This window comes from Lupinus angustifolius, chromosome LG07, assembly GCF_001865875.1.
Source record: "Lupinus angustifolius cultivar Tanjil chromosome LG07, LupAngTanjil_v1.0, whole genome shotgun sequence".
In the NCBI taxonomy this organism is placed as follows: Eukaryota; Viridiplantae; Streptophyta; class Magnoliopsida; order Fabales; family Fabaceae; genus Lupinus; species Lupinus angustifolius.
In genome coordinates, this window is record NC_032015.1 from 2785552 (window position 1) to 2811537 (window position 25986).

Here is a 25986-nt window from a genome sequence, read left to right on the forward strand (position 1 = left end):
TAATCAAAATTGAAGATGATTTTAACATATCAAAGGTTTACAGATAATTAAAATAATAAATCCTAGGACAATTTTCCTCACATCAATAAGAACTCTGTTGTGAATACAAAACCTTGAGTAGTAGAATTGCCTACGTTCTATTTGTGAAATGCCTTACAAAAAAACACCATTTTTATAACTTGTTCCACCTCAGATCAACAACGTACTTATGACTCTAACAGACAACATGTACAAAAACCTGAGGGCATTACCTTATCAGACCTTAGAGGGACCTGTGTTTACTGGTTTCTGAAAGACTCTTGCAATCGGCGTTCCATCACCACCATCATTCCCTGCCCTCCACGTACGATCTTTCTTCCTCTGAGGCTTTTTATGATGTTTCTGAGATTCCTTGGACTTCTTAACACTACTTTTCTTTGAAGTAGCAAGTGCATTAGCCATGTCAAATGAATTGAGGTCATCCAATAAGTGTTCAAGATTTGCTGGTGCAGTTTCATTCTCAACATCTGAAGAATCTTCAGTACCGGATGAATCTGGCTCCTGCAAGTTATCTGAGTCAGGTCCTTCAGGATCCTCTACAGTGAGTTCCTCGTTTGACACGCCAGGGGGCATTGCATAGTGAGGCAGCTTCCCATCAATGTAATCTTTCAGAATCTGACGGGAAGCCCTAGTTTCGTCGGGAAGTCCACTAGAAGCAACATACCCACGGGAAGCACAATACGATCTCATAAGTTCAGATGCCAATGGGGGGCGGACTTGGGACTCATATGACTTAGGTCTAGGAAGTTTGATCTTATAAGTCGCCTCGATGACATGTCTTGGAACTCTATCAGCTACAACTTGGACAGATTCCCTATGTTCAGTCATCCTATCAATAGGCAACACTCCACAAGCAATCATCTCATATCTTGAGCTTGAGAAAGATGGAAAAACTAATCCAGGGCAGTCACAAAGGGTCAGTTTTTCCGAAATAATTAATGTCTGGAAGTGCTTTGTTTTCCCTGGAGTAGAGGTAACACCGGTCCTTTTTTGACCAACCAGAGCATTGATAGTTGAACTTTTCCCCACATTAGGATATCCAACAAATCCCACAATTACATTACCTGACGACGAACTACCAGCAGCATTTTCACCAGAAGATTTAACATTGGATGGTCCTGTGTCAGAGGAGCCTGAATTTCTCCTCCTCTCAACTATCTCTTCTGCCTCTGATTGCAAGCGAGCCAGAAGCTCATCCCTTCCATAAATCATCGTGTCTGGGTTATTAGTTCCCCCCATGTTATCAGCCTCCCACGATGAACCAAGCTTCTTGCCTTCCAGAACTGCAGTAGCAGCTTTAGCTGACCAGAAAATGAAGAGAATATCATGAGCACGAAAATATTCTGCCCATTTCTCTCTGCATGAAAAGAAAAGACAAAAAGGCCAAATTTTAAGAATCTTAGCAAAATAGAAAACCATGAGGAACGATTTTGATGCAGTATAGAGTTTATGCTGGACATTCAAACCTGATAGAAGTAGGTAACAGATCTGCCTTGTTAACCAAAAGCAATGTGCGTTTATGCTCATCAACCTCCCGTGCATAAGCCTATCCCAAAAAAAATTAATGCAAAACAAGATCATGCTTGGCACATATAATAGAATGACTCTTTAGAATAAAATAGATAATAAAGGTCCAAAGTAGACTACACAGACTACAGGCATGATATCTGGTCAAATCTGTCTCATTATTACTTGTTACACTTCTTAGAGACTAAAGTAAGTAAGTAACCATTTCGTTCTCAAGTGGTTAAGTTGTAAGACATGAATCTTGAGTATATGGATTCAAACTCCACAAATGGTTACTTACTTATACTCCATAAATCTTGAGTATGTGGCCTTCACCTATATCAAATCCATATCGATCAGTGCTTAGATTTTCTACAGACATAGCAATCTCTAGATTTTCCAAGTTAGCATTTTCTTAAGAGAGAAAAATTACCTCAAGATCGGGACAGCGATAGAACAAAGGATCACGTGAATCAACGACCATAACAAGCTGGTAAAAAGGTGCAAGAGAATGAGATCATCATCTTAAAGATTTCATGAAACATAAAATTAACAACAACGAGGAAATCCAGATAAAAATTACTATTATGTGATAAAAGCAAAATTAGTAATTTGCAAATGTTTTCAGGAAAAAAAATATGTTGATAGGTAGAATTGTAGAAAAGAATGAATGTATAACTGAGGGATAAAAGTAAGCATCCATGATCCAAACCAACATTTGTTAAACAAAAACTTTGAAGTGAAAAAAGATATATTGTTTTAAGGAACATCTTAGGTGAACTGGTGGACCTTTCCTTAGCTCATGATGCAGGTCTGGCAAGTTGAAGACATTTTCCATCTTATTTGAAAAATAAACAGAATCAAAGAAGAGGGCAGCTCATAATGTAATCAAAAGTCAAAACACTTAAAAAGGAATAAATAACTAAAGATCGACACATGTGGGATTGCCTCTGTATCTTATCTATCAAAATGATAATAACCATTTTATATAATTAAGGAAAGAAGATAGAATATATCTGAAAAATAAAAATGTACTTACATTTAACACTCACCTCACCAAGTACAACATCCAGCATATGGCATAAGGAAAGCAAGATTGAACTCACCAACAGAAAAGTAATTTATACATTTAAAGAATAAAAGCTTATTTTCTTCAAGAAAATGAATGAGTACTCTATATTGAGAAATAATCCGTGGATATGCATACTTGTTCGGTAATCATAAATATGCAAAAGATCCATTCATGAAAGGGGTACCATGCCCATCTTCAGTGAGTTCATTTCTAATTAAGAAATCATTGTAACATGAATGGTAGAGTAACACTGTAACCTCAGTATAATTTCAACAAAATCTAATAAAAATGTATATAAAATCATTCTGTGTTGTGGTAAGTTGTAACTTACCTCAGAATTACATAATTGATAAAAAAAAAGATAAGTTTAAATCCTTCATCAACCCAAAAGTAGAATTTTCCAGGTAAAACTTCAAAAGATCATATCAACTTACCAAATCACTGCGCTCAACAACACGCCAGAGCTGTCTCCAGATATCAATATTTTTCTCAAATGGAGTAAGCACAAGCGTCTTATTTTCCTCAAGCCTGAAACATTATCACGCTTCAAATATAAATTTCAAAGAATCTAGCCAATCTACAAAACTTTTTTCATTTATTCTATAATCTCTTTGAATAAATCATCATTTACAATAGTCCATGAGCTTCAAAAATGATTTACAGCTTTACATTAAAGTTGCATAGTATTCTTTTCTTTTAACTCAGATGCACAAAAAATAATAAACTGATTTGCAATAAACAAACACAGCAGAATAGAAGATAATATGGACCTAACCTAGCTAGGCTGCGACGCCAAGTCAAGAAAGATTGTCTTTCATTAGCATCAAGCTCATCCACAGACATGTCTGTAGTCCACGGTGGCCTAATGGAAAAAATTAAACAAATGAGTTACACCAAATAACCAAGGATAACCAATTGCCGAAAAGACGATAGAGGATAAAAAATTACACCTGCGTGGAACTCGGAGACTGCTAGCATGCAGTGCCTCCTCCCTCTTCTGCTGCATCTTCATCTCTTCAGGCGTCATGTCAGCAGACTCAGACCTTGGATCCCTACTCCCACAGAACACAGAAAACATCACAAAGCTCAATGGTAAAGCCACAACAAGTTGGACAAGTAGCTTAATTAACCCTTTTCACATGATGGCTGTGATCTTCATGTAAGCTTTTTTTAGATTATTTCATAAGATTCTCTGATAAGCCTGTTAAAATAAAGTCATCAAATAACAGCTTATTCAGGCTTAAGAGAGCATCTTGTGACATTCCAATGATCCCTTTTTAGCTTATTTCAATAAATTCATCAGAGAAGATAACAAGCTCTTTTTAGGTAATTTAAAAAAAACTTCGAAGGAGTCGTTTTCCAAGGTTTTATACAATAAGATAAGCCCAAATAACTCTCCACGAGGTATTCCAAATGACCCCTAAATTCAGTAACACATTCATTATAAAATTTAGCTTATTTTGGGTTTAAGTAAACTAAAATGAAACTTTCTGGGAGAAAAATTAAAAGGAAAAGCAAGTATGACAAAAAAATGAAAGTGTTAAAGGCGATGCAAAATGTTAAAATAAATGGTTAAGGTTTTAGAACACATACATACTGATGCGAAGGGTAGGCGGTGCGGCGGGAAGATAAGGAACATCGGCATCGGCATCGGAGTCGGAGTCGGAGTCGGCGTCGGGATTTTCCGATTTTTCAATGATGGCGTCGATGTCAGTAACTTCAGTGAATGATTCTAGAAACTTCTTCTTGTAGATACGACCCTTTTCTTTGGTTTGTTGAACCATATGATTGTGTTGCTTAACAAGGGATCTCCCTAACCCTATCTTCTGGTTCTTTCCCATTATTGCTAATGGAATCAGTCGACCACCGTTTTTTCTCTTATCTCAGCTTAAAACCCTAGAATTGAGCTTAAAACCCTAGAATTGAGTTTCCCATATTTAAGGTGGTTGTTATTATATTTATATCATTAAAACTATATTAAGTTGTATATTAAAATCTCTTATAATATGCAGTTTAGTAGTTTTTATTTATTGTTAAAAAAACATTGTTTTGTAATTACTTTTTTAAATAATATTGTCTAATATATTATAATATTAAATAATTGAATAAAAAAGTATATCATTAATCAAAATCAAACTTATATTATAATTAACCAGCAAAACGTTACTTTATTGGTGTAAGACTTCATCGGATCTCAAAAGTCGAAGGTTAGATTTCTGGGAGTAATACTTGTTGAGAGAAGTAATCACGTACTTTGAAAGGGATGACTTTCTTACCCAAAAATGTGTAAAGATACCATTTATGGTACCAAAAGAAAACTTATATTACAAATAATACAAATCAAAGAAAAAATAAACTAAAACCTAAGAAAGTAGGCATGACGGATCATAGCATGTATCAAGTATATCAATATGCATCCAGAATCTTTATAATTTTTTAGTTTGATTAATATGGTACAAAAAATTAAAGGATCCTTGTATTATTTGACAACATGTTTTCTTACATATGCAAACGTGTGGATAACTAATATGTATCAATATGGAATTCAAATTTATTAATATATACTTATTATAATATTTCCTTTTAAACAAATTAGATTTTTTAATTAGGTGAAAACATCAAGTGAGACAAGAATAGGGCCGGGTAATTCCCATCCTAAGAAGAAACCCTCACTAATTCTAGAAGCTTTAGTGAGTGCCATCTTCTCTTCTTAAAAGTATGTTTGAAGATAACCAATGTACACTAAGCATGTCACTATTCACTCGTGAAGACCAATGAATGTTGCAAAAGCTATCATGGGTGTCATTGATGTGCACCAAGTACTTGATATGCAAATGGGGTAACAAATGTGTATCAGTATACGATTCAAATTTTACTCCAATATAATTTTTCCAACACTATAAATAGATTTTCTTAGTTGATATGATAATTGAAGTCATGTGTCAGAAAAATAATTGTGTTACTCAGGCCTAAATTGGCAAATATTTCAGCTTCAATATTACATTCTTTAGTGATAACATTAGTTTTGTCCCCCTCTTAAACCACAAATTATATTCATAATCTCTTAGTTGGTGGTAAACTTTGTGAGCAAGCTATGCAAAGAAACCATGGTCAAGAAACACATGCAGTACATATGGTGTGATAAAAACACTTGCAGCCAACTAAAAAATTACACATTCTCAATGCATGGTTGCAACTTATAAACCAAATTTGATAAGGCAAAGAGTGCCAAAAGTAACAAGGAACTGAAGAGGCAAAGAGCTGTAGTCATATAAGTTACAACACAATTCAGAACAAGCAAAATCCAGAGCAAGATTGAAGTTGTTTTTGTTTGTTAAAAGAATTTGTTAAACTGGCTTGTGAGAGAGTCCTTTAGGTTTGAGTATAAGCCATAAAGGGAATACTGCCGCATGTTTTCGACTTCGTACCATGAATTAAGCACCGAGAGATGCTTGTCTGTACCAGAAAAGGCTAGCTGTATCCCCAGGCTACAATCTACTGAACCCCCTCGCCCTTTGCAAGACGATACCTTGATTGCACAATCTTGTTTGTTGAGGCAAACAAAGTTGGAGTTTCCGTTGCATGAAGCACATCCATCTCTCTTCCAGTACAAGTTTTGCAGCCTACCCTTTTGAAACTCCAGCACCTAATCAAATGAAAAAAACACAAGCTATTTAATAACAAAACAGAAACTCGCCTTCTCAGGTACATGATCTGCAAATTCTTACCAGTGTAAAGCTTGTTACAATGTATGAGCCGTTTGCAACAAAGGCAGGTGGAGAACGTGCAGCATATTTCCGTCCAGCAAATGCCACCATGTACCCACCATAATTATCCTATTTATCATGACGAAGAAAAGTGTTAGTATGGGGATACTACTCACATGCAACTTTTTATTTAGCTTCTTCTGATGCTTGTTTTTTGCTTTCAGGGGAGCTAAAGTTGCTCTAACTTGCATGTAGTTTGTGGACACATTAGTCTTTTCATTTTTAAAAGCAGAACATTGTTCACTAAAGAAAGCATGATGAAAGTGAAGCAATAGATTCAAAACATAAGTCCCAGTCACTGTGTCCTTAGATTATCAGTCCAATCATATTGAAGCCGTAATTTAAAGCTCCATGATTTCTTAGAAGTTCTAGGGGATAGAACTAAAGCAACATGCCATGATTTTCGGAAACAAAAAAGACATTGACAGTGACCGTGTCCTGTGATTTAAAGCACCATGGTTTCTTAGAAGTTGTAGGGGATAAAACTAAAGCAACATGCCATGATTTTTGGAAACGAGAAAGACATTGACAGTGACCGTGTCCTGTGATTTAAAGCATTTCTGGAAACTAAAGCACTTTCTTAGAAGTTATGGCTATGAACGAATATTCAGAGTCAGCCCGAGAATCTGTATAACGAATTCGTTAACATGAATGTTTTAGTAAAATCACAAGCCACTTTATCACTAACTCAAGCATGCATTATTGGTCTTACAAATTCCATATATACTTCTTTGCTTTTTATAAGAATCGTAGCACACTGCTTATATACTTTGCTTTTATAACAATAGCAGCACTCTCCTTATATACTTCAGATTTGTCCGTCTAATTATTTCAGTTTGTAGTCATTGGTTTGACAGTCAAAGTCAAAGGTAATCATTGGCTTATGTCTTTATTTTCACCTAAACATTGATCACATTCAACAAAGATTTCAACGAGCATTTGTAATTGTTGATAGTGATCATTAACTTCACTACCTTACTTTCAACGCTATGTTCAATATTTGCAATTGTACCGGACAAACTTTTTGGTCATATGTTAAATAAAATCATCAAGTTAAACAGAAGCAGTAGCAGCAAAGTTTGGCTGAGTTCTGCATATAACAACAGCAAAACAGCATCTTGCAACTTTCTGACTTTGCTTTTGATGTCAGACACAATCAAGACTAGGTATCAAACAAAATAGAGGCAAGAGAAGACATAAGCAGCATAAATTGCGGGTATTTTAGTTGGTGCAAAGTAAGCAGACAAGTTTAATGCTAATAACAATGAGGAGTTGTTTAACTTGAAGTGAGCATGTACTGAGTATTTTAGTCAGTGAAAAGTGTGATTGAATAAAACAAGACACTATAGTTGTGATTGAAGATTATGACAGGCTTATTTGGTAATAAATATCAAGGAAAAGATTTAATTACCAATACGGACAACATAATATAATTAAAATCAATTGTACCTTGGTGTGCATCATGAACCTTAATATGGTTGCACAAGTAGAAAATTTGATTCAGTGAGAAGTCAAAGGTCAAAACTATTGACATGGTGGAAAAACAGATAAAGTAAATAAAAAGACAATTAAGAACCATCCTATGACTAGTGCAATGAAGGCTTATATACTCTTAAAACATTCAAACATTCAAACTATTGTGGTGGAGCCAATGGAATGAACTACCTTTCCATTTCATTATGTTCCATTTGATTCCACCATCTCCAAAACTCTCAAACATAGATTCCAAAATCCAAAAATGGCACCTTCATTTGCTTACTTTATTGCCACAATGTGGCTCCCTCCAAGTACTATCCACTTTTGAGTCTGTCATCATTCTCACGGGACTCTTTCACCATATATGACTTAAATTCTATCTTGTTTGAAGTACTTACTCACGAGACTCATTCCATATAACTTAATTTACCTTCTATGTTGTCTGATGTACTTATTCACCAGATTCTATATGCCATGGAAAAGAATTTCTATTGCATCTAAAGTGACTACAATAAACCTAAAGATGTCACCATGTTTTTTTATCAAATATACAAGTACCCGATTTCCCACCCAATGAAAACCCGCATTTTTCAATGCCAATAGGATGAAGTTATATCAAAGTTTCAAACTTTTCAACACAATGAAGTCAAAAATCCATCTAACAGTGATATTTCAACACCCCCACGTTCACATTATCATAATGTTATTTTCAATCGGCAAAGGCAAAGATAGTATTTGACAGAATAGAACAAAACATAAGATATAACATTTCATGAATACCAGAAGCAAAACAAAATAGAAAATAAAAGTAAAAAGTGAAAGAAAAGTACTTACAGGGAAGAAAGTAGAGGTATTGATAGTAAGGAGAGAGATCTCATCAACTTTGGGACGAAAAAGAGCAAGTTGAGAATTGGAAGAAGGAAGAGAAAGACGATGGTCACAGGGAGAGAGTTGAAGAGATTGGTTTTGGTTATAAAAGAAAGAAACTTTTGAACTAAAAGCAATACCAAAAGTGAAACCATCAGATCTCTGAATCTTAACATCAGTACAAGGTTGGTAAACATTGTTGGTATTGCTACCACCTTCAACACAAACTACCCATTGTGTCACTAACATTGGCATCATCAACAATAAAAATCCCATTTTTAGTGCCATTGTGTTCAACAATTGTGTGAGTGATGCAAAATCTTTGTCAGTTTCTTATTCTGCTCTCAACTTTTGAATCCACCGGCCACCGCTGGATGTTGGTTTTTTTTAGTTTAACAAGTTGCAAACTTTGTATAAGAGCACGGAATTAATATTATCCCATTTTCTTGTGTTCAAATTCATTATCATTTTGTATTAAATAAATATTAAATTAATTTTTAGTTCATAGTATTATACATGATAATATTTATATTTGATTGGTTAAGAAAAAATATATAAGAGCGCCACACTGTTTGGATTCTTATTGAAGTTTCCCCATCCAAGTTTTGTTGATGGGCTTTTATGGCTAATAGATTCTCTATCACACATGTTAAAATCTTACACTTATGTTTAGAATTTAAAATCTGTGCATCAAAAGTGTAAAAAACACTGTTAACACATCGTCCATTTATAAGTCAATGATTAATAAATCAATGATAGATAATTTGTTGATAGTGTAAAAAATACTTACACTCCACATGTATACATATTAAATCCTTATATTTATTCATATACTCAAACTAAATCTTGTTCTTTATAATTTTACTTCAAATGATTAAAAAAATATGATATAAAATTGTTGTTTTAATTTTATTTGATTTTATGTAAATCCTAGAAATAATCTTAGGTAGGATAATGTTAGATAATGTTATGTTACCTCCATTTACCATTTGCTCCACTAATAAAAGCCTCACTGACCAATCCTTTTAATATTTTTGTGTTTGTGTACCTTTCTTGTTTTTAACTTGCCATTCTTCTAAAGAAAAACGTGTATAATCCTTGTAATGAAAGAATACTAGGAATCAACCTGGAATAAAAAATAAATCCTCTATAATGTAAAAATAATGAGAAAAAGATATATACATTAACACATATGAGTTGACTACATATAAATATTTACATTGACATTGGATATATATTACACTAAAAAATAATAGTCAATAGGATGTAAAATTAATAGTAATTGTGTGTATAAACAAACTTTAACTTGAATCAAAGCTTTATCTTATTTCTGACTTTAAAATTTGATTTTTTGCAATGTGTGTAGATGAACAAAGTCATTAAATAAACAAGGATGACTAGTTTCATTATCTTAATTACTTAGACAGTCATGTAACAAAAATAAATTACTTACAATTACTAGACTCCTATGTTCTTGTTTCATTGTTTACATGTTCTTAGAAGTATATAAAATGGAGGAAGTGGAACCATGCAATAAGAAAAAGAACACCTTGAAAGTTGGCAATAGCATATCAATAACTTAGAAGGCAATGACACTCTGAATGTTGTACACTTAGAATATAAATATACCTCATTATCACATAGCTCACTCACAACAACAAATATGCATAATTACAACAGATGGGTATTCACCCTGCAAATCTAATTCCAAGCCAACCTCAACAATCAAATCACATAAGCATCTTCATGAAGGAACATGTACATTGTGGTTGCAAAGACAGACAATGTCATTTCAGGACCTCAAATGGGGTAGTTTCTTTTATTCTTGAAGCTACATAACAGTGGACTCTATAACAGATTTAGTATGATTCACATTACCACCTCCATTGACCTTAGGTTTATCCCTTGTAGGCCTTTGCGCAGTACGTGTCCCTTTCGCATTAGTTATAGTGGGACCTCCCCCTGGAAAAATATATGAGAATTTGCGATTATGTTACGCAGTTTGAAGAGGAGATAAACTAATTACAAGAAGAAAATGCAAACAAAGAAACAAACTCACCATTGTTAGGAAGAGATAATCGCTTTTTTGCTTGTTTATCTAACCGTGTGGTTCTCTCCTTTGGATTACTATGAGATCTCGACCGAATTTCAGGTCTTGAGTTTGCTTCATCAACAGGATTTTGAACATTGACATTAGACTTTGGCTTAACATACTGTGTGTTTGATGAATCTACAAAACCTGCTGACTTATTAGGTGAAGAATCACAACCATCAGAAAGAGAGGGACCAGCTTTCTGACTGGCAAGGTTCGGAAGATTATTTAATGGAACTGGTTCTGTGTTAGCAGATCTAAACTGAGGCTTGATTCCATGTTTTCCCTCCATAGCTCCATCTTCATCTCCCATTACTCCGTCCCTTGTATTGATGTCAAGAAAGCGGTTCTCCCAAGGACGTACTGCCATCCATCTTTCCAACCAGTTCCAACCCCAACTACTTTTATCCGGTTCAAATCCAGAGGCAATAGCCTGCTGCCTTGATCCTGCTTGCCACTGCAAAGAAAAAAAAAGAGCAAAAACTGAGCATCATGTGTCTACACAAGATGCTGCACGGCATGCTTTTCTATTTAAGAAGGACCCTATTATGACATCTTTAATTAGAAGCAAAAAGTGAAAGATGCATGTGAAGTTCATTTTCATATTTATAGACAAGAATTTGCATAAGGGACCGGACTAATAACCAACCTGACTGTTCATGACTGTTTCAAAGCTTGTTATTTGATTCCCTAGTCTTACGTATATTGTTATTCTTAGTGCCGTGTATTTAAGACTTCTTAGTTTATTTTCTGTTATTAATTATAGTATATATATCTCTGCTGTAACACTCTTGAGAGGATAAGAAACACTGTTTTTCTATATGGTATCCAGAGCCACTTGATTTTTTTTCTCCCTATTTGTTTCTTCTTTTCTGCTGCCGTTCATGGCTAACAATACTCTCTCTCTTCTAGCTCTTGCCAACTCCTCCACATCTAATATGAATCTTCAAATACCTTCTATCACTATTAAACTGGATTGTGACAACTATTCCTTATGGTGATCCACTGTTCTCTCTGTTCTATGCAGGAATACCTTGAACGTAAGCGCTCTATTGCTGATTCTCTGGCTGAAAATTTGCACCCTATTTCTGATGAGGATCTTGTAGGCTACATCTTAAGTGGTCTTGATTCTTCCTATGGAGCCTTCTCCACAGCATTTATGATGAAATCCGATGATGTCACTGTTAATGATCTCACAGGCTTACTACTCCAAGAGGAAGCTCGCATAGAACACGAGCACTCTCGTCACACAATTCCCATTTCTCCACCTATCACTCAAGCCCCTCTTCTTCCCACACATGTTGCCTTCACTACCCAACGGACATTCATTCGACCTACATTCAGCAACAATAATACACGTTCTTCCACAACTCGCAGCAATGATAACCGTCGTCACCGTCCTATCTGTCATATCTGCAGCAAATCTGGCCATGAGGCCATTGACTGTTGGCAGCGAGCCAATCAAACCGATTTTCCATCCAGGCGTCACTTCCCAGGGACTCCTCCCGTCAAGCACATTTGGCTCAGTCTGGTAGTTCTTCCACTGTCGTAGATCCGTCGTGGTATTTTGACACCGGCGCTACAGATCATGTCACACCAGATGCTCGTAAGTTAACCACTACAGAAGACTACACTGGTAATGATAAGCTACAAGTAGGCAATGGTAAACATCTCTCTATTACTCACACTGGTTCCTCTTCTTTATCAAATCTTTTCTTACCTTCGATATTCCTTGTTCCAAAGCTTACCAAAAACCTCTTAAGTGTTTCAAAATTAACACAAGACGATCATGTTTTTATGGAATTTTGGCCAACTCATTGTTGTGTAAAGGATTTCAGGGCCAAACAATTCTACAAGGGGACATTGACAATGGATTATACAGGCTGCCTCCTTCCAACACTCACTCAATCTCAAAGATGGCACTTACTGGTGTTCGTACCTCGCTTCTTGGCTGGCATCAGAGGCTTGCACATCCACATGAATCTATTTTGAGGCGCCTATTATCTACATTTCATCTGCCTGTTTCCTGTAATAACTTTCCTCAAGTATGTGACTCATGCCAACTTGGGAAAAGTATCGTATAATTGTTGAGAAGGGACTTACTTTACTTGCGCAATCATCACTTCCGCATATATTTTGGGAACATGCATTTAAAGCAGCAACATACCTCAACAATCACACTATCACTCCAGTCCTACAGTATCAGTCACCGTATCAAAAGCTATATCACAAAGTACCAGACTATAGCTTTCTTAAGACATTCGGCTATTTGTGCTATCCTTTCCTAAGGCCTTATAACAAACACAAAATTGATTTCATTCACTTCCTTGTGTTTTTCTTGGCTACAGTGTAGCTCACAAAGGGTATCTCTGCCTTCATGCACCATCATCTAAGTTATATGTTTCACGGCACGTTGTTTTTAATGAATCTGTATTCCCATATGCTACCGTAACTCAACCAACCTCACCTCCATCAACCTCCTTCCCCATGACCAGCCCAACAAATCTTCTACAAACTGCTGCTGCCTTATCGTCCACAAATCCAACATTACCTACTTCACCTCCTAACGATCCCCCCCTATATCGCCGCCATCAATTCCTCCAACTCATACTCCATCATATACCAATTCTACCATAAGCTCACGTGCCAAACATACACAACCCTCAACTTCACACTATCGGCTTGCAGATTCCAGCACTCATACTATGGTCACCCGTGCTCAAACTCACTCTTTGAAGCCAAAATCTTTCACCGGGGTCATCACTCCTCCCCCTCCCAGAGAACCATGTACTTACAAACAAGCGGTTCACATGCTTCCAGGCAACAAGCCATGCAAACAGAATTTGATGCTCTAGTTAAGAATAATACGTGGTCTCTCGTTCCCTCTCCATCTAATGTGAATGTGGTTGGATGTAAGTGGATCTACAAGCTGAAACAACATCCTGATGGTTCCATTGACCGTCACAAAGCTCGCCTAGTTGCTCAAGGCTTTAGTCAACAGCTTGGTATTGATTTTTTTGATACATTCAGCCCTGTCATTTGGCCATCTACTCTTCGCTTAGTCCTCTCCATTGCCCTCTCCAATGGCTGGTGTATCAAACAACTTGATATAAACAATGCATTTCTAAATGGTGCATTACAAGTGCGAGTGTATATGAAGCAACCCCCGGGGTTTGAACATCCCTCCCATCCTCACTATGTGTGTCACCTCCAAAAAGTCATTTACGGCTTAAAGCAAGCACCACGTGCATGGTTTAATACACTCAAGCGGTATCTAGTCCAACAAGGGTTTCGTGCTTGCCAATCCGACACCTCACTATTTGTTCATGTCTCCTCCACTTGCATCATCTACATTCTGGTCTATGTTGATGATTTAATAATCACAGGAACTAATGTGGCTTTTATTCAGCGGTTTATCAATCAGCTACATGAAGTTTTTGCACTCAAAGATCTTGGTGACTTACACTATTTTTTAGGGTTGCAAATTACTAGAAATTCTGCAGGAATCACTCTCTCTCAAGATAAATATATTCATTATATTCTTGAACGAAGCAACATGAAGAGGCTACACCAATTGCTACTCCCGCTGACACTGGTTCTAAGTTGACTGCTATAGGTGAGCCCTTTCATAACCCACGACTATTCCGCCAAGTTGTGGGTTCTCTTCAGTATGCCACTATTACTCGACCTGATATTGTGTTTGCTGTCAATTGTGTTTGCCAGTACATGCATTCACCAACCACTCTTCATTGGCAAGCCACAAAACGCATTCTCAGATATCTTCGTGGGACTTGTCATTACTGCCTTCACTTTACTCCAACAACAGCATCATCTCTTTTGGCCTACTCTGATGCTAGTTGGATGTCGCATACTGATGATAGCCGGTCCCAATACGGATATGCTATATTCCATGGTTCTAATGTCATCAGTTGGACTTCAAGAAAGCAAAAGGTTGTTGCTCGTTCAATCACCGAATCAGAATATCGATCCCTTGCATACACTACTGTTGAGCTATTATGGCTTAAACAGCTCATAACCGACCTCCAAGCACCGATTTCTCATCCTCCTTTACTGCTGTGTGACAATGTAGGTGTCATTTTCATGTCCAAAAATCCAGCTATTCATACAAGATCAAAGCACATTGCCTTGGATTTCATTTTGTTAGAGAACAAGTTGAATCAAATTAGTTATGTTTCTTCAGTGTATCAACTTGCTGACATTTTCACGAAACCGTTATCGAAGGATCGTATAACTCAATTGCGTTCCAAGCTTCAAGTTCATCCTGTCCTTGAGCTTGCCGGGGGCTAATAACCAACCTGACTGTTCATGACTGTTTCAAAGCTTGTTATTTGATTCCCTAGTCTTACGTATATTGTTATCCTTAGTGCCGTGTATTTAAGACTTCTTAGTTTATTTTCTGTTATTCATTATAGTATATATATCTCTGCTGTAACACTCTTGAGAGGATAAGAAACACTGTTTTTCTATACGGACCAATATAGTTGTACCATAGGTTCACTTATATTGCACTAGAATTCTAATTTATCTTGTTTTGATGTTCTTTGACTGGATAAACAGGAGCTTACTATGATAGTGTGCATATATTGTGTCAGATCCAACTCTACAGCATTTTTTTTAAATAGTTTCAGTGAATCTGGAAAATGGACGTATGAATGCAAACTCCAAAGTTCACATCAACTGATGAGGAAATTCTTGGACAAATATTATTTGTTCGCTTTACTTCTGGGACTTTCTTACCTCTAGATAACATCATTAAGTAACCTTATTATCTTATTCTACCGGTATAATAAATTACAAGCAATAAAAGTAGCTAGCATGCTCAATTACTATTTAAAATGGTTTTTGTCTTTTATTGTACGGGAAAAAATTTGGTCTATGTTCACTTAGTATTCTCTTCTGAAATTCTATAAATAAACTTGTGTTTACAATGGACCAAAACAAAAGGCCTAGAGATCTCAGTTAATCAAGCATCTCCATTTTGATGCTTTGGATGTTCAGTGGAGAAGGTCAATCAATGACTTGATGAGAAAGATTATGATACTTTAATATATTTCAGATATTTCTAATTATGCAAGTTACATAAAGATTGCATAAAGTATTATGCTCACCCTCGTAATTAAACACAAAAAGCTATTGTAACTTTACCTGATGAGCTAGAGCATATGCCATGGCTCTCTCGCGTTTGGCTGCAGCCTCCTGTCTCTTTAATATTTTGGCTTGAATTTGTTCAACAGAACCCACACTATCACACCAACCTTCCTGTATCAAACAAGAGGAAAACACAACCTGAGTTGCTACTCACAGTTATTAATTTAAGAGGAATATTTGAAGGTATATTTGAAAAGCAAACTACAACTTTTACCATACAAACTACCAAACACTAAATTAAGGCATTTTGCAGATACAGTTTTTTTCATGGAACTACCACCCTGATTATGTATTTTGAGCATAAATGGGATTCATATGCAACTAGATCAAAAGAAGAATTTAGCTGTCTAAAACAGATCAGTGGCATAGAACTTCATTTTGTATTTGTTAGTTTTGAACATCCTTCTTTTTCTTCTTTTTTCACTTTTGTCTATGTTTATCCGAGAGCATATCTCCTCCCTCCCCCCTAAATTTCCAAACTTACTGACTTTATTTCCAAGTAGTTAGCCCCTCTACTTTTGATTGTGAACTCTCAGAATCTCTAGCTGTCTCGAAATTACACTATCCACTTCTAGACTCCTCTACATATCTTCTGCCAATTTTTCGTCCAGATGAACCCATTAAACATGTATCAAAGATTAAACTGGCACACTGCAGTCAATCATTATGTTTATGATTTATTCCAAACTTAGTTTAATATCCTGCTTTAGTAAAATGGTAGGTTTGATAATGATCAATAGATTCATAGACAAATAAGAAAACGTGACAGTGGGTAGTACAAGAAACAAAAGTTAATGGTAAATACTTAAATACAGAATAAAGGAATGGCGACAAAATAACAACAAATATTAGATCTAAATATTAGGTAAAGTAATACACTAGAGCAATTGGAACGAGGTACTGAAAATCAAGAGGCAGAGGAGAGATGCTATTTCCTAATGATCAAAAAACAATATCAAATTCAAGAAGCTCAATTTTCTCATACACGTATGTATAACTAAACAAGGAAAGGAAGAATGAAGTGATGAAAATTTCAATATTAAAAAAATCAAGATCACTCTGGGAATAATATTGCTTACTTCTGTTTCTCGAACACGAGCTTCGTTTACAAGCTGTTGCTGAAGTTTCTGTTGTGAAGTTTCACCTTCCAATGCCAAGCGAACATGCCTTGCCCTAACACGAGCCTGAACCCTCACCAAAGCTTGCATACAACGGAGAGTTATGGCTGCTTGTTTTCTCACCGCATGGCCCCTTACAAGGGCCTGAAGCCTTACCAATCCTTTCAAAGCTCTTAGAGCTCTTCTTGCCTGGTGCATAGAACAAAAGTTTCCAGCTTTGGTCAAAGTTGTTGACAATAAAACTCTTAAAGTGATTAGAAAAAGTTTCAGAACAAATAAGGAAAGAAGTCCAGCATAGATATGATGTTCCCTTCAATATAAACCAAATTAAATTATGGTTAAAGAAATATAACATCCTAAAGGTAAACCACTAAAGTACCTAGTTTTCAAAGTAAAAAGAGATTTTTAGATATAAGAGTGATAGAAAGAAAAGGAAATTGTACAAAATAGAGTATAAGATATCCTCTTAATGCTTAAATGTATAGAGGAAAAATGAGAAACCACTATCGAATTAATACTTCCCTCCAATCAGAATGAAATAGAAGAAAATAATTAACACGACAATTTCAGTTATAATAAACTAAGCAAACTTATTTGAAGAATTACCAGAAATCCTCGAAATGCAGTTTGAATGCGTGTTGCAGCCCATTCCTCTCTTGTGATTTGTTGATTAATTGCAACAACCTGTGCTTGTTGTGAAGTGGAAGGTGAATGATGGACATAACAATTTGAAGAGGCGTCTGCATCTCCAATTGGTGGAATACTGCCTTTATCAGACTCATTTTGAAGTTTACTATTGTCAATTTCGATGGAATTCTTTCTTCGATGCCGAAACTTGTTGACCTTCTGATCATTGAAAAGTTCCAAGTTTTTAAAAAAAGAAAGGAAACAATGATATGTATCACATGCTTACATTATATGGTTACCAAAAGGAAAAGGTTTGTCAGTCATTGCATCATATAAACACAGACTCTGAGCTTAGAAGGGGACTGTGAAAATGATCAATAAAAAGCTAAGTGAAGACATTTACTTAGATATTAATGGTTTAACGATATGGAAACATGATTCAGAAATTAATGCTATGTCTAGTAAGCATTATGAAACTCTCCATTATCCGTTGAAGTGAAAAGGGAGAAGTTCTGCTGCTAACAGAAATGATTGCCTGTCAATCAACCAAGGTGCATACAGCAAAGTCACACCCGTAGTTACCAAGGGCAAATAAGATTACCAGTGCAAACTTCAATGATTGATAAAAGCAGAACCTTACAATTACTTTGAATGTCTGACTTATATGGTTTGCAACATAGACATAAAGCATCAGAGCTTCGTTTGTTGAAACAAATAACAATATATTGAAGTGAGCTCTCAGATTCTACTTCAAACTTATAACACCCATAGATATGGGTTTACATAAAATGGCATTGCAGGACAGAACAAAATTAGAAATCATTAGAAAAGTAAATAAGGGCAACTATTTCCATAACACTATATTCTGAAGATTATTAATGTTGTGTGTGTGTGTGTGTGAGAGAGAGAGAGAGAGAGAGAGAGAGCTATACTCACACTTCCATCCTTCTCCGAAGATTCTGGCTTGTCTGATTTCTTTAGACCAACTAATGCTCTAATCCACTTCCCAGAGACACCCATAATGTCATTCGCTTTATCTCAATTTAGCACAAACCTACCAAAGGAATTCGCTGGCTAAGTCAGTGCAACACAACCTTAATTAGCCAAAATGTGAACTGTGTTGAACTGAGGTACAAGAATGTTGATGAAAGTAGCAAAAGATCAATATAAATACATAACTGATAAAACTATTTAGAAGTTGCAACGAATTCAATTTTATATCAAAGTATTATGTTTTCATGTGACCTTCATAGTCAGTAGTGTACCATTATGATTAATGGTTTCCAGAACATGTGTTCACTGATTAGTTTCCCATACATAGGTTTTCAACAATCATAAGCATTAGAGAACCACAAAGGTAATGCAGGGCCTTGGACATCAAAATCATCCAAGTAACGTTCATAGATAGATCAAAATATTGGATTCGGCGAAAGGGAGGACCATTCAAATAATCACCACATTGACGGAAAAAAGGGAAGACTTGTGCTGACACAGTTGCTATGCGTTAGGTGAATGTCCAACTTTTTAAAATGTATATGAGTAGTTCGGTTCTTTGTTATTTTCTGCTCTTAATTCTAATTCTAATTGATCAAGAAGTTGGTTTGCATATGAAATAAAGACTATTTTTAATGAAAACAGGGGTGACCAAGAGATGAATAGCTCCAATATTTGCAAGCCAGATTTGGTGTTCTAGGAGATTAAGGTTAGCAAGGTTCTTTGACACCAAATCAAGACCTGGATGAACTTTTTCTTCCCTCTTCCAACCTAAACCATTCTCAAACCCACTTTGAGATAAATGTTCAAAATAAAACAAAAAGAGGGTTGTTGTGAATGTAAAACCTAATAAATTTAAAAAGCAAATTGTTCCAGAGTGTGGTTCACAAAATCTTAGCCACTAACAACTACAAAAAAGACTGCATAGATAGAACTATGTCTGCACAAAGCATGACCAAAAAAAATTCAATCCATGTAGTAGCAACTGCTGCATACACAAATCATTGCGTAATAATAGTAACCGTTAAATTAAAAACAACAGATCTTACAAAAAATTGAGATTATGGTAAACAAACGAGATAGGAAATAATCATCATTAAACCAAGGATGTTGACCAAAACTGTTTGACATAGTAATTTCCGAATCAACTCAGAGTTTGACATAAATGAACAACAATCTCGGTTTCTTCAGAAAATATTAATGCCCATTAAAGCTTCAAGAAAACCCAACGCAACAGAATATAACAATATCCAAGCAACAATACCGATTATCTAAAATACCCAATGCTGAAAAAAGATTGAATCTTTATTAAGAAAAAAGAACCCAATTAATAAGAAAAACAGTGCAGATCCAGAGATAAGAAAGTTGAAGCTCAATTCACCTGAAACACTGAAACCAATGGTGCAAAGAAAGAGAGAGAAAGAGAGTGAGGTGGACTAAATCAAAATCTGGAGATACCCTTTTACTTTTAACCGTTGATCCATGACTAGATTAGTCAAAAAACCAAGTTATCTCATCGAAATTCAGCAGCTTTGAGATGAATAAAATTCCACTTGATGTTTTCTCTTTCTCTCGCTTTATGTCTGAGATTTTAGATTATTTTTTTAAGGTGGTTTTGCTTTCAATTATGTCGTTGTAGGAAAAAAACAAGTGTGCCAGCACAAGAATGAGGACAGGTGTCTGATGAAGTGAAAACGATGTCGTATTGGGTTCGGCGACTTGTCTTTGTCAACTCCCACTCTTGTTAGGACCATAGGGAGTCAATCACGGAATGGGACCTCTCTAACTCTAACCAATTCTCTTCATTTTCTCCATTTATTTATTCTCATTCATGTTTTATTAGGAACACAAACAAGGGCACACCAATAAAGGTTCATAGATATTTATTCTCTTTTAAGGTCTATATCATCCTTTGATATCTCTTTTGTAATAGGACAAGAATGAGTTACTCATAAAGATAAATGTAGTTTATAAGAATCTTTTTTTGTATTAACAAAATTATTCCACATCTTTTTTGGGAATGAACTAATTCATTTTGGAATTTGTGGCTAACCATCCAATAAGTATTGTTTACAGAAATTGAACCATCAAACTTATGAATTCAATGAGATCTTATACAATGATTAAATGTATACACCTTTTAGGAGTGTGTTGTTATTATTGGTAATCAAAGCATGTGCTTATGAGAATTTTGAAATCAAGCTTGTTGAATATCATCATGAGTGAGTTAGCGGGTTGCAACTTAATAAAGTGAACAATTTTAACTAAAACAATTATACATTTAATCATTGTTTTATGAAGTAAGAACAAAAATACTCTTTGTAACAAGAAATTATTCTAATAGAAGAAGATCTTATTGCAATATTGTGTGGAATAATTACACATTCATAATGAATTAATTTATTATCTAAAAGGTGTTAATATCGTTAATTGATACATAATAAATATATGATACATATTAATGTTAATGTATTATTATACTCTTATTACCTTTTAAAACTTTTCACACTTTGTTGGCTTATGGTAAGAAAAGTGAGAAACATATTGAGAAGAGAAAATTGGAGGCCAACGAGAAATTGTCCTTGTTTGGTAGCAAGAGAAATAGAGAGAATAAAAAGGATGAACCACATATGAGGAAAGATGAATAAAGTAACGTTTTCCCCCTTCTTTCCTATAATATCTCACATCCATTTGCCTCTAATTATTGTTAGTAGGGTTGCATGTAGCCAAAAATATATATATTAGTAGGGATATTAATGTATATTAAAAAATCATTCATTTATGTTCTTTTATATTGTTCGGGTATGATCGGAGTTGAGTGCCCAATTGAGCAATAGAGATCAGGAGCTTTGGTCGGGGTATAATATGGACTCGTCGGGGAGGTACCTGAAAAGGTTCTCTGACGATCAAGTTAATATGTAGTTTTCTAGAGAGATTGAGAGTAAATAATAGATAAGTTAGAGCAAAAGCAATGAATGTAAACAATAAATGATGGAATCAATATTAATTATATTTTATGTGTGAGGGTCTCATATTTATAACAGTTTAGAGTGAGTGACTTGGTGCCCAATCATTGGCTATTACTTGGTGGGTACGGCGAGAGCATGTCGAGTTGTCGTTAACCACCCTACAAGTCTGCTACTGTCGATTTATCGGGGGCATGTGAAACTTGCAGGTGGCATAGGAGGTAGAACGTCAACGACGCATTAATGACGAGCCAATAGTGCATTAATGATAAGTTAGAGATACATTAATGGCGAGTCAGTGATGCATTAATTATGAGTTAAAGATGCATTAATGGTGAATCAAAAATATTAATGACATTTGCAGTCAGCTCGGCTCACCCCTAATAAATGAATGGAGATGCTTAATGTGGCGTTAGCTCGGAACAGACCGAGAATAGCCCGGATTTATCCCGGATGGAATACTTTCTTTTCAATTTATTTCATGTTTTACTAATATGAACCAATAGTTAAAATTTAGTATTTTTGCACAATGCAACTCATTCTTTCTATTTTATCTTTTCTCATGTTTTTTACTAACCAAATAAATCTTTAGTGTAAACCTTGTTCGGTTCTCACAAATAGGAATTTGTTATAGTTATGTTCAAATATTATCTAATATCAATATCAATAAAATAAAATAAATAATAATAATAAATATTTAATTTTTTTAATTAAGATACATATTTTCACTGATATGATATATAATTTAGGAAATATTTTGAAACAACATATCTATTCATTCTGCCTACTATTAAGTGGTCATTACATGTCTCTTTACTTATAGGGGTATTCCTTCTAGGGATACGGGTATGATATAAAACTTTAGAGAGAACATAAAACTTAAAACATAGTTCGATTATTTATCATTATAGTAAAATTTATTACGCATATAAACTAAAAGGCTGCAAATGAAGAGTTTCTAAACTCTAATGTGCATATAAACCAAAAGTCATGTATTGTCTTAAAGCTTCTTTGACATTGAAATAAAACTTGCACCTTCAAAATCAGCCGAGGATGAAATAGAAATTATATCATAGAGTTTTTATTACATTTTTCACTCACTTCTTTAAGAGTTTTGTAATATTTTATCTGGTATCTTGGAAGTAATAAAATAAGCAATGTTAGTGGCCATTGAACGTCAATGAAGAACGATTTTAACTTCTCAGAAAACAGTAAGATTTATATAAATTGTGGAGTTAGTTCAAATTAATTAAATATTGGAAACTGTTTTGTTCTAACAACGGTCACATTTGTATGATTGTGCTCGGTGGAGTGCGGACATTTTTTCCATCTCCAAGACTCGAACTCAAGACCTTATTTAGGGGGAATTAAACGTGTATCACTTGAACCAATGACCGTTAATTGTTGGGGGGAGTAGTGATCTTTGATAATATATTTCCTCTTTCTTACAGGTTTCCTAATGATTGTATTTCGGATTTTAATAAAAAAAACGTGGTATAGTGTATGAGATTCTTAATCTAAAATGGTAGTTATATTTAAGTCTTTCGTTTGCAAACGAAATTTTTTAAATTATTTATTAAGATAACTTTAATATCAATTTTATGGAAAAACAAGATAAGTTCTGGAACAAGTACAGGTAGCATATGTAATTACTAATTATGTCATTCTTAACGGAAGGAGGGCTGCTTATCCCTTGCATCATTTTTAATTTTTTTATTATAGATCCATGAAACTAGTGTTGTTAGAACCGGACCAGACAGTCCGACCGGTCTGATCACTGACCGGACTTGAAAACGCTCTGATTTGCCGTCTTAATCGAATGAGAGTTGAACCTCTTTGAACCGGAAAAAATTTGGTCCAACCATGTTAAACCCGGTTAAACCGGATTAACCCGGGAAGTAAACCGGACGGCTCACTTAAAAATTAAAAAAATGGGACAATGTTCTAATATTTTGTTTTACTACGGTCCAAAAAAAGATAAAGAGGTATTATTCCAATATAATTATACATAATCATTAATTATATAAAGTTTTACATTTATATATAACTATATATTTATAAATAAAATTTATTAATTATGTACGAAATCACTCGGTTAGACTGGACGGTTTAAACTGATTAAACCTAATACGGGACCTCCGCCGTTTTGACATCCGGCTCGGGTTTCACAACACTGCATCAAAGTGTTATGGAAGTACATGAAAATAATTATTTTTTATATCCACATTAATTTATAGAGTAAAAATGTATGGAGTAAATGTACATGAAAAGTAGTATGATGAGTGGTGAATAATATATTGTCTATATATAAATCTTTATATTTATAGTGCATAAATAATACACTCTATTTATATAAGAGAACAAATCTAAACACTAACAATGTATGATTTATAACACAAATAATTATGAATATACTGGTTTGTATAAATCTTTATAATAATAATAGATATTTATTAGACATTGGAAATTTACATTTTAGGGACTACAATGTTTTTTGCATTATCTTTATTTTATATTATAATCTATAATTTAAGTTGAGATAAGTGATTATTATTGTAATAATACTTATTATATGACTATACAATTTTTTTTTGTAAAAATTAAAAAATGTTAAAGGTGAAATAGGCAATTAGAAATTAATCCATACTAATAGTCATATTATATTTTGTCTTTATACATACTAGTGTGTACAGGCACTCCGTGCCTTCCGACGAATATTGTGTGATACTACATATTCAATTTTTATATATTTCATTTTTTGAATTAAAATGTATTTTTTGTGTTCGGTGTACTTTATATTATATTTTTTTGTGTTTATGATAATTTTAATTTAAGGTGAGATATGTGGTTAATTAATGTATAGGTGGTATTTGCTTAGGATTATATAGTTTTTTTGTAAAAATTAAATAATGTTAAGGGTAATATAGGAAATGAAAATTACACCATGAGAGAAGTTATTTCAAGTTTTGACTTTATATATAGTATAGATAAGTATATATCTTGTAATAATAGTATATATGTATTAGACATTAGAAATTTACATTTTAGGAAACTACAATGTTTTTTGCATTATCTTTACCTTATATTATAATTTAAGTTGAGATAAACGATTATTATCATGTTAATGATAATTATTATATGATTATACAATTTTTTTTGTAAAAGTTAAGAAATGTCAAAGGTAAAATAGATAATTAGAAATTAATTTATATTACTAGTTATATTATGTTTTACCTTTATATATAAGTATAAATATAGAAGTATAGATATGGTATATATATATATATATATTTATTTCGTTCATGAATTTATGATTGTTACAATTATTATAAATAAATAGTTTACATGAAAATATAAAAAAGAAATCTAAACAGAGGAAAACAAGTTGTAACAACAAAATCAACGGACGTTGGATCAAGTGATAAATGTTTGATTCTCCTTAAACAATGTATTGGATTCAAGTCTTGTGGATGGAAAAAATATCCGCTGTGAGAGAGTTAGTCTCACATACAAAAGAATATATTAATGAAAATGAAAAAAAGAAAATGATACAAAACCAAATTATTGTAAATGGGTAAATTAAAGAATAAAATTGACCTATAAAGTTTTTAAAGTTCCCCCTTTTCTGAAAGCTAATTTTCAATGCCGCAAGTCAGTTTTAAACTCATTTAAAATTTTATTTATGGAATAATTTATTAACTCATTAAATAACTCAAAATGTTACAGAATACATAAATAAATAACTATAAACTCCTATTCCCGAAGGATAGCTAGCATGTTATGTCCATGAAGCAAGGAAAGTGAAGTTTGGGTTGTATGCTTGTGACCTAAACAAAAAAAAACTTTTTAAGACGTGTGATTTATTAAAAGAGAAAAAAAATGCATATATACTCATAATATAAAAGTTTTTTATTGCTTCATTCATCATTTATTTTTAATCATTATTGACTCTTAAAAACAAAATAAAATTAAGGATGAACAATATAATGATTGTATATAAATCTTTACACTGTCAGTACATAAATATTACATTAAAAACAATTTTTTAAAATTTGATTTGTTAAAAAGGGGTAAGTTAACGTTGATAAAGAACACATTTACCAAGATTTTATTAAAATTAGAGTTTTTATTAAAGTAATTTATTTAATAATTATTATAAGTTATCAATTATTTTTTTTAATGATATCTATATCTATACTACTTATAAAGCAAAAACATTTATACTACTTATAAAACAAAAACATAAAATAACTAATTGTTCATGGTGTAATTTATAGTTCCCTATTTTACCATC

General features: G+C 33.9%; 4 protein-coding genes across 6 annotated transcripts in view; 1 reads left to right on the forward strand and 3 right to left on the reverse strand.

The window, feature by feature from the left end:
* LOC109351752 (GTPase LSG1-2-like) lies at positions 1-16368 on the reverse strand. Its single transcript, XM_019593345.1, has 9 exons — positions 16358-16368; positions 13528-13534; positions 4211-4525; positions 3568-3669; positions 3393-3479; positions 3052-3145; positions 1979-2035; positions 1506-1585; positions 1-1396 (listed from the first exon to the last, which is right to left on the reverse strand). Exons 3-9 carry the CDS (start codon positions 4456-4458, stop codon positions 256-258), a joined length of 1809 nt encoding a protein of 602 aa, XP_019448890.1. The 5' UTR covers positions 4459-4525; positions 13528-13534; positions 16358-16368; the 3' UTR covers positions 1-255.
* LOC109351757 lies at positions 5731-9152 on the reverse strand. The gene is made up of 3 exons (XM_019593358.1): positions 8695-9152; positions 6346-6453; positions 5731-6263 (listed from the first exon to the last, which is right to left on the reverse strand). The coding sequence occupies exons 1-3, from the start codon at positions 9013-9015 to the stop codon at positions 5952-5954; spliced, it is 741 nt and encodes a 246-aa protein (XP_019448903.1). The 5' UTR covers positions 9016-9152; the 3' UTR covers positions 5731-5951.
* Positions 10272-25986, reverse strand: part of LOC109351753 (protein IQ-DOMAIN 1-like) — a 27850-nt gene continuing 12135 nt past the window's right edge. Inside the window, exons 2-8 of one of the 3 annotated variants that reach the window (XM_019593348.1) lie at positions 20185-20297; positions 18670-18787; positions 17713-17952; positions 17068-17295; positions 15986-16099; positions 10787-11276; positions 10272-10689 (exon numbers count right to left, since the gene is read on the reverse strand). In XM_019593348.1, the coding sequence (XP_019448893.1) occupies positions 10559-10689; positions 10787-11276; positions 15986-16099; positions 17068-17295; positions 17713-17952; positions 18670-18753 (1287 nt within the window). In that variant the 5' untranslated portion in view covers positions 18754-18787; positions 20185-20297 and the 3' untranslated portion in view covers positions 10272-10558. Of the gene's footprint in view, positions 10690-10786; positions 11277-15985; positions 16100-17067; positions 17296-17712; positions 17953-18669; positions 18804-20107; positions 20298-25986 lie in introns of all 3 variants that reach the window. The other 2 variants (XM_019593346.1, XM_019593347.1) reach the window with 2 other exon arrangements.
* The window catches only part of LOC109351754 (dnaJ protein homolog ANJ1), a 16055-nt gene continuing 5514 nt past the window's right edge, over positions 15446-25986 (forward strand). Inside the window, exon 1 of the mRNA XM_019593349.1 lies at positions 15446-15476. The gene's annotated coding sequence lies outside the window, so the exon portion shown is untranslated. The remainder of the gene's footprint in view (positions 15477-25986) is intronic.